This window comes from Psittacula echo (genome assembly GCF_963264785.1).
Source record: "Psittacula echo genome assembly, chromosome: 3".
Lineage (NCBI taxonomy): Eukaryota > Metazoa > Chordata > Aves > Psittaciformes > Psittacidae > Psittacula > Psittacula echo.
Window position 1 is genome coordinate 19,008,242 of NC_137736.1, and position 18,166 is coordinate 19,026,407.

Below are 18,166 nucleotides of genomic sequence, written 5' to 3' on the forward strand. Positions count from 1 at the left end.
TCATCGGGGATTGTTCACTTGATCCACGCGAGAACTGATTTAAACTAGTCAGAGCAGAAAGTAGAAGTCGGCGCACACAGACTGCAGGAGTTTCTCCGGGTACAGACTCCCCCACCTCAAGACACATGAGGCGAGCTTTCAGAGTCCGGTGCGTGTGTTCGACGATAGCTTGGCCAGTGCTGTTATAAGGACAACCAGTCTGATGTTCAGTGCCCCACTGTCGTAAAAACGAAGCCACCAGTTGACTTGAATACGCTGGACAGTTGTTGGTCTTGATCTGGCTAGGGACTCCCAAAATCACCATGACCTCGCGCCAATGCAAAATGGCTGCTTTAGTGTCTTGCTTGCGTTGTGCCGTAGCCAAGATGACACTGCTACAGGTATCAACCATAACACGTAAATAGTGCATAAAAACTGGAGCGCAACAGTCAGGGACTGGCAGACCTTGTGCAACACGGTCTGCAGTATTGTTACCTTCAGTTAGGAGTCCAGGGATGTGCGAATGACTATTACAGTGATTTGGGCAAATTTCAGCAGCTCGCTCAGACAAAGCCTGAAAAACGACTTGCGCACACTCCATCGTAGCTTCAATGGCTAATGGGGTCCACAGACCACTGTCATAGCACAGTAGCTACAGTATATGCTTCCAGAAATTGAACTGCTATTGGCTAGACGTAACCAATATAGATTGTGATTGGCTCAGAAGTGCAGTCCACACATTCTGAAGCAGATAACAAGCTAGCTAAAATTAACCATTCGCTACCTTTCTCACATAACTTGCAGTTTCACCATCCCGCTCCCACATCTTGTTAGCCTTGAGCAAATGCCAAGTTCCTTATTCTACTGCACGTAACTGTCCTTTAGTAACCTAAGGCTAGGCCTCACAGCCTGAGTAACTTGAATTCAGGCCTTGCAACTTAATTCAGAGTTTGGCTAAAACCAAACAGCTGGGATTGCTCACATGTCCATTGTTCAGCTGTATTCTTCATAACCACCATCTCCTAAGGCTAAGATGTCTGGGTTGGTCATGAAATGTCCACCGTCCCTTAGCCACTCCACAATTCCCTCTTTTTGTTTTTGAGCAAACCAGACGGATGTTACATTTTTCTTAACCATAGATATCACACCGCAACATATAACTTGCTACTAATACAAATAAAACTAACACACATAATATAGTTACTCCATCCATCATCTTTCGTTAGCCGTTTAACCCCCTCTTTCAATTGTTGTATACTCTTATAAATTGATTCCAAATGACCTGACAAATTCATGCAGCACATCCCCTCAAATTCAGCACAACCATGCCCCTGTGCCAACAATAAAAAGTCGATTGCTGCCCTATTTGTAAGGTGGCATGACGAACACTATCAACATCAGTCAAGAGCCCACTTAGTGCAGGCATAGTAGCATTTGTCAGTTCCTTCTTATCTTGCTGGGATTCCTTCAGCTTTTGTTGTCCCTTGGTTCATGTCCGACTCCACGTAGGCACTTGCTGATCTGGGTACATGGCCGTTCTTTGCCAGAAAGTCATCCACATCTCCGCCTTTTTCTTTTTATACAAGCCAAACATGCTTTGTAGCACTCTATCATTCTTTGGATTATAAAAAGATAAAGATAAAGATACACAGCAACAAAATCAAAATCGTTAAAATGACAATAAACACCATTAGTCCACCTTTTACTAGAGCAACCAGCCAACCTGTCAGTCCCCATTCACCTAACAAATTGTCCAGCCAAGAGGCTTGCCCATCCTCATACACCATGTGTAAGATCTTAGCATGTTTCCATATTTCTTCAACATAGGTCAATCACAGGCTGCTGGGTCTGCCCTTTTTCTCCTGGATGTCTCTCTGATAACAGGGGAGGCCATCCCCTCACATCAAGGTCTGGCATGGCATGTGTCCCCACCGCTCCACGCCTGCTGGGTTGCAGCCAACAGCGGAGCTAAAGGTTCTTCTTGGTGGCAAACACAGAGGCCAACCCAGTCTTGCCCTTGACTGTGGTAACAGGCATTTGGTCAACCTCAGTTCTTGTACCTCGTTGTCAATGCAGAGTTTCACCTGCTTCATCCAGTAACAAGTTGGTATTGTGGCAAAGCAGACACAGATTTACATTACCAGAATAACTGTTACAGGTTACAACAGCATGTTGAAAATGCTGACGGCAGTGAGAAACCAGCCAAAGAACTTTCTTACCAGTGGAGTTCTCCCATCCTCTTAATTTGTTCCATTACCTGCTTTATAACACTACCATCATATTAGAATCTTTCTAGCTTTTGTCTTAGCATTTTCTAGCAGCTGCTGCAAATTTGCATGCTCTAACATCTCTTTTAAAAAAAACAAATCCACACAATACAAGGTATGGTTTCTCATTAGCAACTGGCTAGTAAATACAGGTGGTTTTATACACAAAATCACAGCCTCTAATAATAGCTACGTGACAAGCACACATATTCAAGTTGTTACTTTTCAGTTGCCCCCAAGTGATGTCCTGTAATCATTTATATTTCTCCTCCGCTATCTCATTCTGCTCAGGGTATTCACTGTCAGTTCCTGTAGCTGAGGCATCGGGTTCCTCCACTTGTCTGTCCAGCTCATGGCAAGGCTTTGCAAACTTTGCAAGCAGCTGCCATGGACCTGTAGGTAGGAGGACACAAACATACCCCCTCTCCCACACTATCAGCTCCTGAGAAGGAGGCAGGTTAAAGTGATTCAAGGGCATTCTGATGGGAAAGGAATGTGAAGCTACAGCTGCCTGCCTGCTTATCAGCAGCCATAAATACCTGCCAGCAACAGCACTTTGCATTAACCCTTTCTTGTCCAAAATGTTAATCTGCTACCCATTAAAACTTTTACACAAACCCAACAACAAAAAATATACAGAACACTGTCCACCCTCAACACACACACGCACACATGGGATCCCACAGGCACACTCCATGCAATTACAGTATTTGAAACACAAAACCTAGACAATCATTATTCCCACTACACAGTCCCTCATACGGAACGTGGCGTAAGGACCCTATGAAGACAATCAAAAAATCAGCTCCAAGAAGCACCATCGCAGTGTGAGGCTGGAGGCTCAACTTTAGTGGGCATCCCCACAGAGGCTCTGCCTCCCCCACATCTCATGAGCCTTGGGCTTTTACACTGACCAAAATGCAAGCTCATTCCGATGCAGGTGGCCAGCCTACATTGGAAGAAGTGGTCAGCAATATCTATAAAAAATCTCCAAGGGCTAATAGAAACATGGATATACATGGGTATATATTTGCCAACTTCTAGTACATGTGGATCACAGAGAGACTATCAAATGAGTTGTATATGGGATCCCAAGTCCACAGTCTGCCACATTACTCATATAACATGTTCAAAAGGCTATAAGGGTACCTGTTTTTTTTTGTTTTTTTTTTTTTTTTTCCTTAGAAAATCAAAAACAAACTAAACACTCCGGCCTGGTAGCCAAGGATAAAGACAATGTCGTTAGTAGGGAGGATTCCCCCAGGGTAGGCTTTGAGGGTTGCTGTCGCTCGTTGTGGGGAACCCCCGTTTCCCCTGCCCTGTCGCACAAAGGGGAGTGTTACCAGGGCTCACAACACTCCACTTCGCGTTTTCCTGCGGCTGCCGTTGTTGCTGTTGCTGTTGCTGCGGTTTCTGGCAGTCGCGCTGCAGCTCCAGCGCTGCCCGCTCGGCCGCGCGGCCTGAGAGCTCCGGCTGCACCTCCCGGGGCACCTTCCTCCACAGCTCCCGCGCAAAGGTCTGCACCCGCGGCTCCTCCACTCGCAGCGCCTCGGTGTCCTGCAGCCGCTCCGGCAGCTCCTCTCCTGGAGATAACTTTCTCGATGGCACCCCACGTCTCCCCTAAATCTCCTGCTTTCTTTTCCCCAGCCAAGACCGCTTCCAAAAGCTCTTGGCGGATCCGTCCCCATCGGGAGGTATGTAATACGTCCATGGGGGCCTCCACCGCCCCCTGGCCTCGCAACCATTGGATGCAGTGGCCCGCTGGCCCCGAGTATATCGCCTTCGGCAACCCAGCTTGCTTCGTGAGGGCCTCCAGTACCTGTACCACGTGGCTCACATCCATTGCTATCATGTCGGGGTCACCACTTGTAGTTTCTCGCTACTCGTGTGGTGAGGGACGGAAGCACTAATTCTCTCCGAACTAGGGCTGAGACATAGAGCATTCACGGAATGCGGGTCACCAACGATTTATTGCGCAGTTAGAATTCCTTATATTTGCCGCCCAAGCACCTCCCCAGGGTCAGCTGGTTCCTGTCCCTCCTAGCAGCTTCCCGTCCATGCACCAATCCCTACACCTAGGATTGGCAAAGATGTCAGACTGAGACTGTTCTCTGAACGTAAGGAGACAGATTCTGAGAAGAGACGTGGATCTGAGTAGTTAGCGCAGTGATGGGAGCTGTACTTGTTTTGCAGATGAGCTACCTGAGACAGATACTGAGGAAAGAGACCTGAAAATAGAGAGAGTGTTGATGAAGAATAAAGACCCATGATGGGAACAATAGGGAAAGATTAGTAAGTAAGTAAGAGTAGTAAGATTAGTAAGTTACTGAGGGTGTTGTGTCCTATTTCAAGAGTAGGAGTATTGTCTGAGAACAAGATAAGGATGGAGTCTTTTCATTGAAGTGTGGGGGCTGACAGTTTAGCTCATGAGAATTGATGTAATTGGAGTAAAACTGCTCCAACAACACTAAAGATGGAAAAGAAAGGGATGAAGAGGCATGGGTGTTTGTTTTTTCCAACGATTTTGATGGTAGGTGAGAAAAATAGAAGCATCTTTCTGATGAAAAGAAGAATTAAAACAATTGAAGGTCAGAAGATATATTCAGAGGGGAATACTGGGGCTATGAGCAGCTGGATGAGATCAGGGGTGATCTATAGGTGAAGAGCAAATGTTTGTCTTTGTCCTGCTTACCTTGCAGACCTTCCCTTTCTAAAGCTTTCTTCTCTCACAGACAATCTCCTGTGATAATTTTTTTTTCCTCTGGAGAGGAGCTAAGGCTGAGTAAGCTTAAGAAATAGAGCAGGGGGTAAGTGTGATATGACTCAAAATTCAGCTTTCTCCAACTGAAGTATTTAAATAAGTGGAAGAGCTGGAAGAAAGCAGTCCTGGCAACTGTGGAAAGAGAAGGAAAAGAGCTGGAACTGATCCATGTGGATTTTATTATGGCAGAGGAGGCCAAAACGTTCAAGGTAGTGGAAACTGCCACCATTTCAATGAAAGCATGGGAGTAGGGAGCTAAGGGTCAACAAATGTCAAATGTTATAACCTATCTGTGTCTTCCAAACAATTGTGTTAAGATTTGAGGAGCTTATCACAGAATCACAGAATGGTTGAGGTTGGAAGGGACCACTGGAGGTCATCTAGTCCAGCCTCCCTGCTCCTAGAGCACATTATGTAGGATTGTGTCCAGACAGCTCTTGAATATCTCCAGGGAAGGAGACTTCATAACCTCTCTGGGCAACCTGTTGCAATGCCCAGTCATCCTCACACCCTCAAGTTCCACCATGTTCAGGTGGAACTTCCTGTGTTTTAGTTTATGCTTGTTGCCAATCATCCTATTCCCTGGCACCACTGAAGAGAGTCTGGCACCATACTGACACCCTCCCTTCAGATACTTATATACATTGATCAGATCCCCCTGAGCCTTTTCTTTTCTAGGCTGAAGAGACCCAGCTTCTTCAGCCTTTCCTCACATGAGAGATGCTGCAGACCCTTCATCATTCTAGTGATCATTCCAGGACTTGCTCCAGGAGCATCACATCTCTCTTGGACTGGGAAGCCCAGAACTGAACACAGTACTCGAGTTGAGGCCTCACCAGGGCTGAGTAGAGAGGGAGGATTACCTCCCTCGACCTGCTGGCACTGCTCTTCCTAATGCAGCCCAGGATACCATTGGCTTCCTTGGCCACAAGGGCACATTACTGGCTCATGGACACCTTGTCCACCAGAACCCCCAGGTCCTTCTTTGCAGAGCTGTTTTCCAGCAGGTCAGCCCTCAGCCTGTACTGGTACATGGGTTTATTCCTTCCCAGGTGCAGGTCCCTGCAGTTCCCTTTGTTGGAACGTTTCTCTCTGTCCATCAATCCAGCCTGTCTGGATCCTTCTGAATGACAGTACAGCACTCTGGGCATCAGCCACAGTTTTGTATTGTTGGCAGACTTGCTGAGAGGCACTCTGTCTATTCATCCAAGTAAATGATGAGAAAGTTAAACAATACTGGACCCTGAGGTGACACCACTAGTTACAGGTCTCCAACTAGATTCTGTGCCACTGACCACAACCCTCTGAGACCTGCCATTCAGCCAGTTCTCTATCTACCTCACTGTCCGCTTGTCCAGCCTGTGCTTCTTGAGCTTGCAGATGAGGACGTCATGGGAGACAGTGTTGAGAGCCTTGCTAAAGTCCACATGGACAACGTTCACTGCTCTCCCTCATCTATCCAGCCACTGTAGAAGGCAGTCAGGTTGGTTAAGCTTTATTTCTCTTTGATGAATCCATGCTGACTAGCTCTGATCTACTTATGTCTCATGCTGTAGGACAAGAGAGACAGGAAATGTCTTTTTTAAGGGATACATGCTGAAGGAGCAAATAAAATGAGGTATGATTTTTAGGCTGGGGGGAGAGAATGAGCAAAGAAAAATATGAAATTGAGACAACAATAGGACATAATTAAACTTGCTGGAATTGTCCGTACAAGATTATGTGGTTCCTGGCTTCCCAGGCTGCAGGCAGAAGTTGGATTTCTTTTTTTTTTTTTCCTTTTGCTTCACTTCCGTTCCCTCACAGGTTGCTATAAAGTTAGAACAGTGACTTCTTTAAGCAGATCTGTGCTACCCACTGCCTGTGTGGCAAGGAGTTCTCTGTACCACGTGCAAGCAGACAATGTCTCTGTAGACTCTTTCCCTCCTACACAAATGCTGAGGGCATCTTGCTTGTTTTATGCTTGAAAGGGAAGCTTGTTCTGTGGCTTGGACTCAGAACAATGGGTTTGGGTTTTTTTTCCCTTTCTACTCCATTAGCTGGAAAAAATACATAAAGCTTCAGTTTTTCAGAGTTCAGTTCATTAAATTGCTAGAAGCCTTTGTTTCTTGCAAATAACTATTTGCTAATTATTTACAAAAGAGTATTCTTTGGCCCATAGTCAGAGTATGTACAAGAAAAAGGAAGCTCTGATATGACTTCTTGATGAAAATCCCCCTCCTTTTAGGGTGCTGTTCCTCTTTCACTCTTTTGAAAGGAGAGCAATGATGACAGGGGAGCATGAGGGATCAGAGCTAAAGTGGCGGAACTGAGGAGTTAGTGAGTTTGAGAGGTGAACAGCATGCACTCTGAATGGCAAAATGAATGAATGGTGATTTCTTCTGGTTTTGGTTATTACAATTAAACTGGTATGCTTAATTCTCACACCCTTGCAGTGCTTGCATGCTCATTACATGTCCCCTCTGCATGTGCTTTGCCTTCTCCTGGCTTGCCATGATGATTGGGTGAGAGACAGGAGTTCCTACAAAGAAATGCACATAGTGGTTGTTAGGTGTACCCAGATGGCCAGCATGTTTTCATCCATTTCACTGTTGGGCTATTTCATTGATTAAACTACAGCTTCCAGAGCTTGCAGGTGGTCTATATTGCAGGGCCTGCTTCCACTGCCTGCTGTTTGTGTTCCCATACTGCAGCTGGTCAGCTGGAATTGCCCAGTATACTCAGTAGTCTTGGGAGAGGGAGAAAGATGGAAAGTGATGCAGCTCATGTGAGCTCTGTTTTCCTGGGAAATGAGGCTTAAAGTTGCGTATGTAAAAGATGACTTCTAAAGTTCTTTATGGAGTATAGGCTTTCCTTAATTTTAAGCTCCAATAAAATAACCTGGTTTAATACAAATCTACTCCTTGGGATGGCTGCATCACTTGAAAGAAGCTTGCTGTCTAACTCCTGAAGGCTGCTGAGCTGGTAGCTCCTTCTGGTGGCTGGTTTTCCTCCCAAGCAAAGCCCATGATTTAAGGACTAACGTAGCTGGATTTTTCTTACTTGGTTTGTTGGTGGTTTTTGTGGTGCCTTTTTTTGGTTGTTTGGTGGGGTTTTTTTGGTTTTTTGGTTGGGTTTTTTTTTTTTGTCATTTTATGTTTCTTTTTGATTTTAAACTGTCTTTGACTGGAATCTTTCTCTTCAGTCTGCCTACTTCCAGAGCTATTAAATCAATTTTATTCAAAGTTGAGAAATAAATCAGCAAGATCCTGAAGAAGTAGGAAGGTTTGCTTTCCTCTTCTGATCAGGGAGGAAACCGCCTGAATTTCAGATACTGTCGACCAGAAACACAGAATAAATGTGATCAAAAGCAGATAACTAGTGCCATCTCTATGCAGAAAAGCATGGTTTTATACACATCAAATCTTACATTTGAGTTGCTGGGGACACATGTCACAAGCGTACCCACCCACAGTGATTTTACAAGGTTTTTGCTTTCACATGAATGTGATGCAAACACTGAAAGACACTTTTGTGATGTTACAAGATCACCTTTTGTTTCTTAACATAAACTACAATGAATGTACAGATGTATCTTTGCTTAAGTCTGGATGAGGGATAGTGTCTTTGCAGTTTAAAAGGTGCCAAATAACAAATGTGTTCAACAGATTTTCTGAATCACTCTGAATTTCACTTACTCTGTAGGAAAATTATGAGTACAAGCACAATATTAACTTTCATTACTTTACATTTGGGGGTAGTTGTGGTCTGCTTGCTCTTTTGACCGTGCATAAGCCTCATGGTATAAAAAAAATCAAATTACTCTCATGCTTCTGAACTATAGTTGGTCGATTATTTATGAGGTCTTGCACATGGAGACCTTGAAGCGTTCCAGAGAGTAGAAGCAGATGGTGTAGCTGGTAGCCACAGAGGTTTATTCCTCAGCTTTCTGGGGTGAGCTTTCGTTCTACCTACAGCTGAGAAAAACTGGAGATGGGAAACAAGATGTGAGCCAGAGAGGAAACTGAGTAATAGCTGGGTCCAAGATGTTATTTCCTCCAGTGGGGTTTATTTATTGTAATGTCTGCTAGCAGCTAGTAGGAAAGAGTTTTTAAACTTATCCTTTGCACCATAGAATTGACTTCCACAAACTGTTGTAGAGGAAACGTCTGCAGATGAAAAACATCCTGTAACGGATAATACAAGGAAAGAGGAGTGAACTGGCCTTCTCTATGCTTGCTTCTATTGAAGGTATAATGCAATGTGTGTGCACATACTTGATGTGGGAGTTGTTGATGTCTCTTCTGTTTTCACCTTACAGGGAATATGATATGAACTTCCTGATTCTTGAAACAACACTGATGATGTCCTTGCTCTCCTTCTTTCTTCTCTTTACCTTTTCCATGCAGTCAAAGTATCAGCAGTAGAGGTCAACACACCGGAAGAGATATTTGTGGAGAATGGGACAGACGCAAAGCTTCCATGCACATTTACATCTGTGGAAGTGATTAGCAGCGCAGCATCTGTTTCTTGGAGTTTTCAACCAGAGGGAGCAGCAACTCGTATCTCAGTAAGGAATGGCTGTAGGGGAAGAAAATGGGTTGGGAGGTTGTGATAAGTGTGCAGAGGTCTTCTAGCTGGTTCTGAGGAGCAAGCCAATATGGATTGAAGCCTCCTTCCATGTGTCTTGTTTCCATCACTGGGATTTTAGGGGGGCTTTTTTAGAGTTGTTTAAATACTGCCACGTGCCACATCTCTGCGAAGACTGAAGTGTGCAGTGGCTGTAAAATATGCTAGTACTTCTGTTAGTTAGAGGAGAAGGGTGTTGGTGTGGTAGGTGATGATGTTGGTGTGGTTGGGGTGATGAGCAGCTAAGAATCTTTTCCTAAGTTCTGTGTCCTAGGAGAAGGAAAACTCTTAACTTCAAACCCAGGCAGATGGAGCTTGTTTAGCCTTGTAAGGCCATCCATCTAAGAGAAGGACGCTCTAACCAAAACTACAACCTGAGGACTCTGCTGTCACCGTCCAAGCTCGCTAGGCCCTGGCAGATAAACCTCAGGTGTAAAGGATGAGGCCAGTTCCACGCACGCTGTGCCTCACCTAAAAAATCCACTGTGCAGGCTCGAAGGGTTTAATCACACTTGCAAAGCCCTGTAGCGACAGGCGAGGGATGAAGTGGCAAGTGATAAGGTGCACTGGAAGCAGTGGACCCAGCCCTGCATGCAGGCAGTTCAGGACATTGGTCACTCGAGACTGACCCAGGAGATGACAGTCTTGTTCGGCAGCATCCTGAATGACCAAGCAGCCTTTTTTCCAGCCAGATTTGCCTATCCCACATTGCCCTTTTAGTCCTCATCGCACTTGTAGTAAGCGTGGGTAAGCCCTTCCCAAATCTTCGTTCGCGAAGACGAGCCATCAATCAGTCATATCCACTTACACTTGAAGTGAGTTGTGGAGCTGTGCAGTGAATGATAGTGGCCACAGAATTTGAGTTACCACTACTACAGTGTTACATTGCGTGTTGTGCATAGAATAGAATAGTTAGGGTTGGAAAGGACCTTAAGATCATCTAGTTCCAACCCCCCTGCCATGCTTGTGCGCTGTATAGCCTCTATTTAAAAGGGTTTGAAATGAGACCAGTCTCCCTGGTTTCAGAACCAAATTGAATTGCTCAATTCAGTAGGCAGTTCATCTTCATATTTTAGTTATTTGACAAGTAAAAGACCAGACTAGCAAGCAACTTAAGGTAATAATAATTGCCATCACTCATTTCCTGTATGTTGAGCCCAAGTGTGCTCAGATCCTTTGGGTGTAAACCTTCAAAGAAGTGGCTTTAGTAGATTTTTAGCTGTCTTCTTCCTCTTTCACGGAAGCTGTACACTTCTGAGTCTAAACTCTCTGACACTTCTGCTTCCCTCTTATTTCTTGCCCTGAGTGAGAATTTAGAGGAAGCAGAACAAGGATCTCTGGGGCAGCAGGGAAGATGTGGGGACAGCAGGTTGCTCAGCCTTTTAGTGATTGTCTCCAATGAGACCGTTTAAACTTTAGGAGCCCTTCAATGCTCAGAACAGGGATAATCCAAAACAGTCTTTGAGCATCTTGCTCGATATATATTGCTCTGAAAAATCAGCTTCTGAACTCCTGGTGAATAAATACTTAGTTTTGAAAAGGGATCTCTTCTGTTTGGGAAGCCAAAGCAGTAGCTGGACAAAAGCTTAAGGAATTAGGACGTGTTTCCTGCTTGTATCTATTTGTATGTGTTCTGCTCCCCATAGAAATATCCACTGTTTTGCCCTTTTCTGCCTGCATCACTGTCCAAAACCCTTATTGTAGAAATACAACTTTGGAACACAACTTTTTTCTTTTTTTTGAGGTGAAGTCAATTTAAACATTCTACCTGGATGTAGTTATCAGCACAACAGAGAGAACAGCAAATTATCTTTGTGCAGAAATGACCCAGCATGATCTGATGTTAATATCCTGTTTCTTTTGAAGGCCTGGGGGAGGTATAGGGATATAGAGGGAAGATTTTTACTCTTTTTTTTTTCCTAAATGAACCCAAGTCATGTCATTTAAATGGCTTGGTGGGCGTTAATTTGAAAGACTAGTCTCATTATCAGCTTATGTCTGAGCTAAGGCCATGCGTCTTTGAAAAAGAATGGTCCTGTGCCTCTTTAGAATCAGCACTGTCAGTCTTGTTGCCATGTGATGAGGCTGACCTGACTGAAAGCTTCCTCAGTTTGTCCCCTTCCACATGCCCGGTTATAGAGACATCTCTGCATGAATGAAATGTCTGATGACAGCAGAGTTTCACAGTTGGCTTAAACCAGTCCAAACTCATCAGCTTTAGGTTTCAAAAGAAGTCTCAGGTTAAATCACTTAATCATACACATGGAGTGGCTTGAGTCAGTAGGCTTGTGTTTCAGGGCATATTTTACTTTGCAATTTCTCCTCCCCCAGTTGAGTACACCTAGACAGCTGAGGAATCTGCCTCTTACCTTCTAGACTTGCAGTTGGATGATTCCTCCCATGCACAGGGGTGTGGTAATGCAGCTGGAAATGCTGCAGACTGATGCAGATTTCTTCCACAATGTTGACAGATGACTGTGTGCTAGCAGACTTCCTACCAGATGAGATAGTTTATTGGATTTATGGTAGCCTGTAGACAATGAATAAGTGTCAGATTGACTGCAGCACATACCTGATCTGGATAACATTTGTGCTTCGTAATGATCAGGCCTTGATAATCAGTGTGCAGGTCAGAGAGAGAGGATGTTGGAGTGACAAGCCTCAGATCAAGGGAGGGAACAGGAAAAGAGATGAGAGGTGACTTGAATGGAAAAAGGACTAGCTTGTAGCCTGTCTGTTCTGTGACAGAGTGACTGTAAAGAAGGCTGTAGAAAGAGGAACCTGGAATATTAAATTTCTTTAACCATGCTCTCGAGACTGAACTGAAGAGAGTTCAGGTTGATTCTTGGTTGAGTTTGTCTTGCTCTCTTTCAGAATGTGAAATTAAGAATGAACTTGCTCCTGAAATACAGCCCTGATCCCTCTCTTAGCATAACGGCCAGTGTTCAAACGTCCCATATCTTTAAAAGCAGAGTTGTCCTGTAGAGGTCCTATGTATTTCCACTGCTGTAAATTCCAATTTTGGTCAGGTATAGGGAGGAAGTATGCAGTTTCTCCTCATGCTGTACTAAACAGGTTCATTCTTCAAGGATTTTTGGGCATGTCTAGAGAGTGCAGGGCCAATGTGCAATGTAGTCACCTAAACCCTGGGAACCAGTTATATTTAATTTCTGCGAGGGACTGGAAACAGCTAGGTATGCTTTAAATTACTCATGGAATTTTTTTTGGGGGTGGAGGGAAGGAGGGTATTGCATGTTAGCTTAGCTGTGCTATAGTTGCAAGTAACACACAGCAAAATATGAGATAGGAAACCTGGTATTCTTTTCCTACTAGGATGCAGAAGGCTTCTTGTGCCTATAAGACAGATGGCTGTGATTCAGGGCTGTTCTATCCTTTAATTATTCCCAGGTTAACAGCCGTTTTCTCTTTCCCCCACCTCCTTTTCTATGAAAATCTGTATCCCCCAAAACAGGGGAAAAAAACCCCCAAACAATACAACCACAGAAAAAAACGCAACAGAAAACTGAAACCTGCAGTCTGCTGTGGTAGTATGATTGAGATATAAGCCATAGCATGGTTATGTGATCAGAAGGCAGCAAGCCAGACTAAAGTGGTGAGGCAGGAGGAAAAAGGAAACCTAGAACACTAGCTGTGTACAGTACAGTGGATTTTGGGAGAATGCTGCAATAGTATGAGAAGCATGGTAGCTTGGTGTAGCTTGGTGATCCCTAACTAGATTGTTTTTGTCTCTCCATTCCCTTGACTACAGTTTTTCTATTACTTTAATGGGAAGCCATACCCTGGAAAGGACATACCATTTAAAGACAGGATCACGTGGGCTGGAGATCTTAACAAGAAAGATGCTTCTATCAGTATATCAAACATGCAGTTCCGGGACAACGGCACTTATATTTGTGATGTCAAGAATCCACCTGACATTGTTGTCAAACCAGGAGAAATCCGAGTTAGAGTTGTGGAGAAAGGTATTCACCCTGTATGGTTTTTTTTTTTTTTTAATTCCCCTTCCTTTCCTCCCACTCTGTATCTATATCACTTTTCTTGTTGGTTGGGGAGTAGCCTGGAGGGAACAACTATCTTTTTAATTCACTTCTTCCAAGTCCTAATAATAGAACTGATATTCTCTCAGCTGGTTAAAAAACTGAATGTCATACCCTCTTTCTCTATACCCTCTAATTCCTGTGCATTTAACAAGTATTAGCTGGTGGAAGCCTTGATGAAAACCTGTCTTCTCATTTCAGAGTCCTATGAATTCTTTTTCTCTATCAAGGGTTAGGATGACCTTTGAAATCTAGGGAGCCAGGAGAGAGAGTGGCAGACTTTCCTTTTTGGAACCCATCCACTGGAAAAAGAAACTAATAATCTGGCCCAAACACATACTGACAGTGAAATGCTACTGTCTTCCATGGAAAAGTGTTTGTGTTGCATGTTGCATTCGGTTTCTTACTTGGATGTTCTTACTGTATCCATGGTAACCTTTACAATCTGCAAGGGTCAGCTTTTTGCAGTCATTTAAGGCTTCTGGTTAACATTTGGGAACGATGATCACAGTTCAAGAGCACTTATATTCTGTATATAAATTTGGCTCTTCATTTCCCTTGGCCATGCAAAACATTTGATTGTTCTAGCTAAGCTGGAGGTCAGCCAAAGTGTGACTGTTGCTACAATGAAATGGTTTTTACAGTGGTCAGATTTCCAAATTTATAATTAAGAAGGAGAAGAATAAAGGTTGAATTAATGAATGGCAGTGCTGATGTAGCCATTCCATTTTAGTATGTATGGGAAGACACCTATGTATATCCTCTGATTAGAATTATTCTGCTGCTGTAACAGGTGTGTACCTCTGCTCGTGAAGTCATTCTGTGTACTTGGGTAGGCAAGGTCTATATCTAACTCTTATGTTCACAGGGCAATTTGAGTTGAATGGACCTCCAGAGGTCCGTCGCTTAGAACTGTCTGTTTCTTAGAAGTTTGAAGTCTATATAAAATAGGGTCAGTTTATTTTCTTACAATGTACAGATAGTCTCTATGAAAAAGCAGTAAAGCAACTGCTGGTTTGGCAGTCAGGCTGTCTTGGCAAAGCCTCTTCAGATTTTAACCCAGTTTAAGCAGATGAAGACTGACTTCAGTACACTAATTCAGGTGTTTTTTTCCAACAGATTTGCATGCTGGCTTCCCCATAGATGGAGCATCTGGACAAGAGAACCTCACTGTTTCTGAAGGGAACCATGTATTTGGCAATACTTCTTGTCATTAGAAAGATGCTGCAACAAGTATTTTCAAATTCTTAGGAACACCTTGAAAATAGGTTTTCAAGCAATAGCTGTAATGCTGTCTTGCATTCTCTCTTTACCCAAAACCACTGCTCTTGTAATAGGTCGTAACTCACCAACTCACCCTGAACTGAGATGGAGAAATTTTTTTTGGTTGAAATAAATACATGCTGACTCTTGGGCTTTTTTTTTTTATTTATTTTTTTTTTACTGTAAATGCATTTAATTGTTCTGAATCATATATCTGGCATTGTGAACTGTTCAAAGCTACATACGTGCTTTATACTTTTAAATTATTCATAGAAGCTTAGTTAGCCTCAGAGTTTAAATTAAACATGTAATAACTTCCAGGTTGGCTTAACTGTTTAAAATTGCCAAGTCAAGTTAACTCAGCTGATGTGCACTGCAGTATCTACATAGTGTTTGCAGAAACAGCTCCATCACCTACATTGAAAGAATCCTACTGGTAGAGGTGAGAAGCAAGACTGTTCTTTCAGTAGTGCATTTGAATCTGAAAAGCACTACTGTTCAAGGCTTAAATAACAGAAAATTGTAGGGAATTCCAAGACCTTACATTACATGTAGGCTGCCACTACTTGTAATAGGAAGCTACTTGCTATGTTCAGGACAGCTTGTGTTATCTGGAGGTAATCCATCTTTGAACTCTTCCAGGGGGAAAAGTTAGAATTGTATGAAAATCCTTGTACTTAGCAGCAGTGGAAACCTTCAGTTTCCTGCCTATTTCATAAAACTAACACATTTTCAGTGAAAATGGAAGTTGCTTTGAATTATGGTGGTGCTTAGTAAAAAGTGTTCTTTGAAAGGCTGAATTTTTGGCCTAGATTAAGCTATTAACTTAAATGTTAGCTTTCAGAGCTGGTGTTTGACCTTAAAAAAGCTAGGAGGATTGGCCAGGTTAATAAATGGTTAAAAGGGTGGTGTCATAGTCAAGGGTTTGGGCGTCTTGAACATGGGGCCCAAGTTAGTAGGCCAGGTCTGCTGGGGGCTGGTAGAGCTAGTCTGGCAAAGAAGAGGAAGAGTGGTTTTGGTAGGAGGTTTGCCAGACTGGTCAAGGTTTCTTTAAACTAGATGTGTTGGGGAAGGGGGGCATCGTTCCATCCCAACACACCCAGTCAGTTGTCAGCACCTATAATAAATGCTCGGAGCGATGTAGAGATATTCCAGCTGCTCCAGCCAATGAGCCGGATTCATTTGGAGCTCGGCTCAGATGCCTCTATACAAACGCCTGTAGCATGGGGAACAAACAAGAGGAATTAGAGATGTGTGCACGACTGCAGGAGTATGATATAGTAGGCATCACAGAAACACGGTGGGATGGCTCCTACGACTGGAGTGTTGGAATGGAAGGTTACAGGCTCTTCAGAAAAGACAGGCCTGGCAGGCGGGGAGGGGGAGTTTCTATTTATGTTAGGGATAGGCTGGAGAGTATGGAACTCTGTCTGGGGACGGGTGAGCAGTCGACAGAGAGTTTGTGGGTCAGGGTTAAAGGGAGAACAGCGATGGGGGACATTACTGTGGGGATCTGTTACAGACCGCCTGATCAAGAGGAATCTGTGGATGAAGTGCTCTATAGGCAGATAGGAACAGCCTCACGCTCGCAGGCCCTTGTTCTCATGGGGGACTTCAACGACCCTGACTTCTGTTCGAGTGACGGTACGGCCCGGCACAAGCAATCCAGGAGGTTCCTCGATTGTGTGGAAGACAACTTCCTTCTGCAAGTAATAGAGGAGCTGACAAGGAGAGGTGCCATGCTTGACCTTGTGCTCACCAACAGGGAAGGGCTGGTTGGAAATGTGACGCTCCAGGGCAGCCTTGGTTGCAGTGACCATGAGATGGTTGAATTCGAGATCCTTGGGACAGTGAGAAGAGCATGCAGCAAGCTCACTGCCCTGGACTTCAAGAGAGCAGACTTTCGCCTCTTCAGGAGCCTGCTTAGTAAGGTTCCATGGGATACAGCCCTAGAGGGCAGGGGGGCCCAAGACTGTTGGTTGTTATTCAAGGATCACGTGCTCCAAGCTCAGGAGTGTTGCATCCCAACTAGAAGGAAGTGCAGCAGGAGGGCCAGGAGACCTCCTTGGATGGATAAGGAGCTGCTCAGGAAAATTCAAAGGAAAAAAGAGGCTTACAGAAGGTGGAAGCAGGGACAGGCGGCCTGGGAAGAATACAGGGATGCTGTCCGGGAAGCTAGGGACCAGGTGAGGAAGGCTAAGGCCCAGTTAGAATTAAACTTGTCTAGGGAAGTTAAGGATAACAGGAAGGGATTCTATAGGTACGTAGTGAGTAAAAGGCAGACTAGGGACAATGTAGGCCCCCTCCAGAAGATATCGGGAGAACTGGCTACCCAGGATTTGGAGAAGGCTGAGGTTCTTAATGACTTCTTTGTCTCGGTCTTCACTGGCAAAGTCTCTGACCTCACCAACAAGTCTTGGAAGGCGGACGCAGCGACTGCAAGAATGAAGACTCTAGGCCCACTGTAGGAGAGGATCTGGTTCGAGACCATCTTAAAAACCTAAACGTACACAAGTCCATGGAACCTGATGAAATCCATCCGCGAGTCCTGAAGGAGCTGGCGAATGAAGTTGCTAAGCCACTGGCCATCATATTTGAAAAATCATGGCAGTCAGGTGAAGTTCCCGGTGACTGGAAGAAGGGAAATATAACCCCCATTTTCAAGAAGGGGAAAATGGATGACCCAGGGAATTACAGACCAGTCAGTCTCACCGCTGTGCCTGGCAAAATCTTGGAGCAGATTCTCCTGGAAGGCATGCTAAGGCACCTGAAAAACAACAAGGTGGTTGGTGACAGCCAGCATGGCTTCACTAAGGGAAAATCCTGCCTGACCAATTTGGTGGCCTTCTATGATGGGGCTACTGAACTGATGGACAGGGGCAGAGCAGTTGACGTCATCTACCTGGACCTGTGCAAGGCGTTTGACACTGTCCCACATGACATCCTTGTCTCTAAATTGGAGAGACATCAATCTGATGGGTGGACCACTCGGTGGATAAAGAACTGGCTGGATGGCCACACAAGAAGAGTTGTGGTCAATGGCTCAATGTCCAGCTGGAGACCGGTAACGAGTGGTGTCCCTCGGGGATCGGTGTTGGGACCGGTCTTGTTCAACATTTTTGTCGGTGACATGGACAGTGGGATTGAGTGCGCCCTCAGCAAGTTTGCCGATGACACCAAGCTGTGTGGTTCGGTTGATACACTGGAGGGAAGGGATGCCATCCAGAGGG

General features: G+C 44.5%; 1 protein-coding gene across 1 annotated transcript in view; it reads left to right on the forward strand.

The window, feature by feature from the left end:
* MPZL1 (myelin protein zero like 1) overlaps positions 1-18,166 on the forward strand; it is a gene marked incomplete at both ends in the record, with an annotated part of 46,993 nt that overhangs the window by 16,421 nt on the left and 12,406 nt on the right. Inside the window, 2 exons of the mRNA XM_080614218.1 lie at positions 9,396-9,556; positions 13,385-13,598. Coding sequence (XP_080470344.1) covers positions 9,396-9,556; positions 13,385-13,598 — 375 coding nt within the window. The remainder of the gene's footprint in view (positions 1-9,395; positions 9,557-13,384; positions 13,599-18,166) is intronic.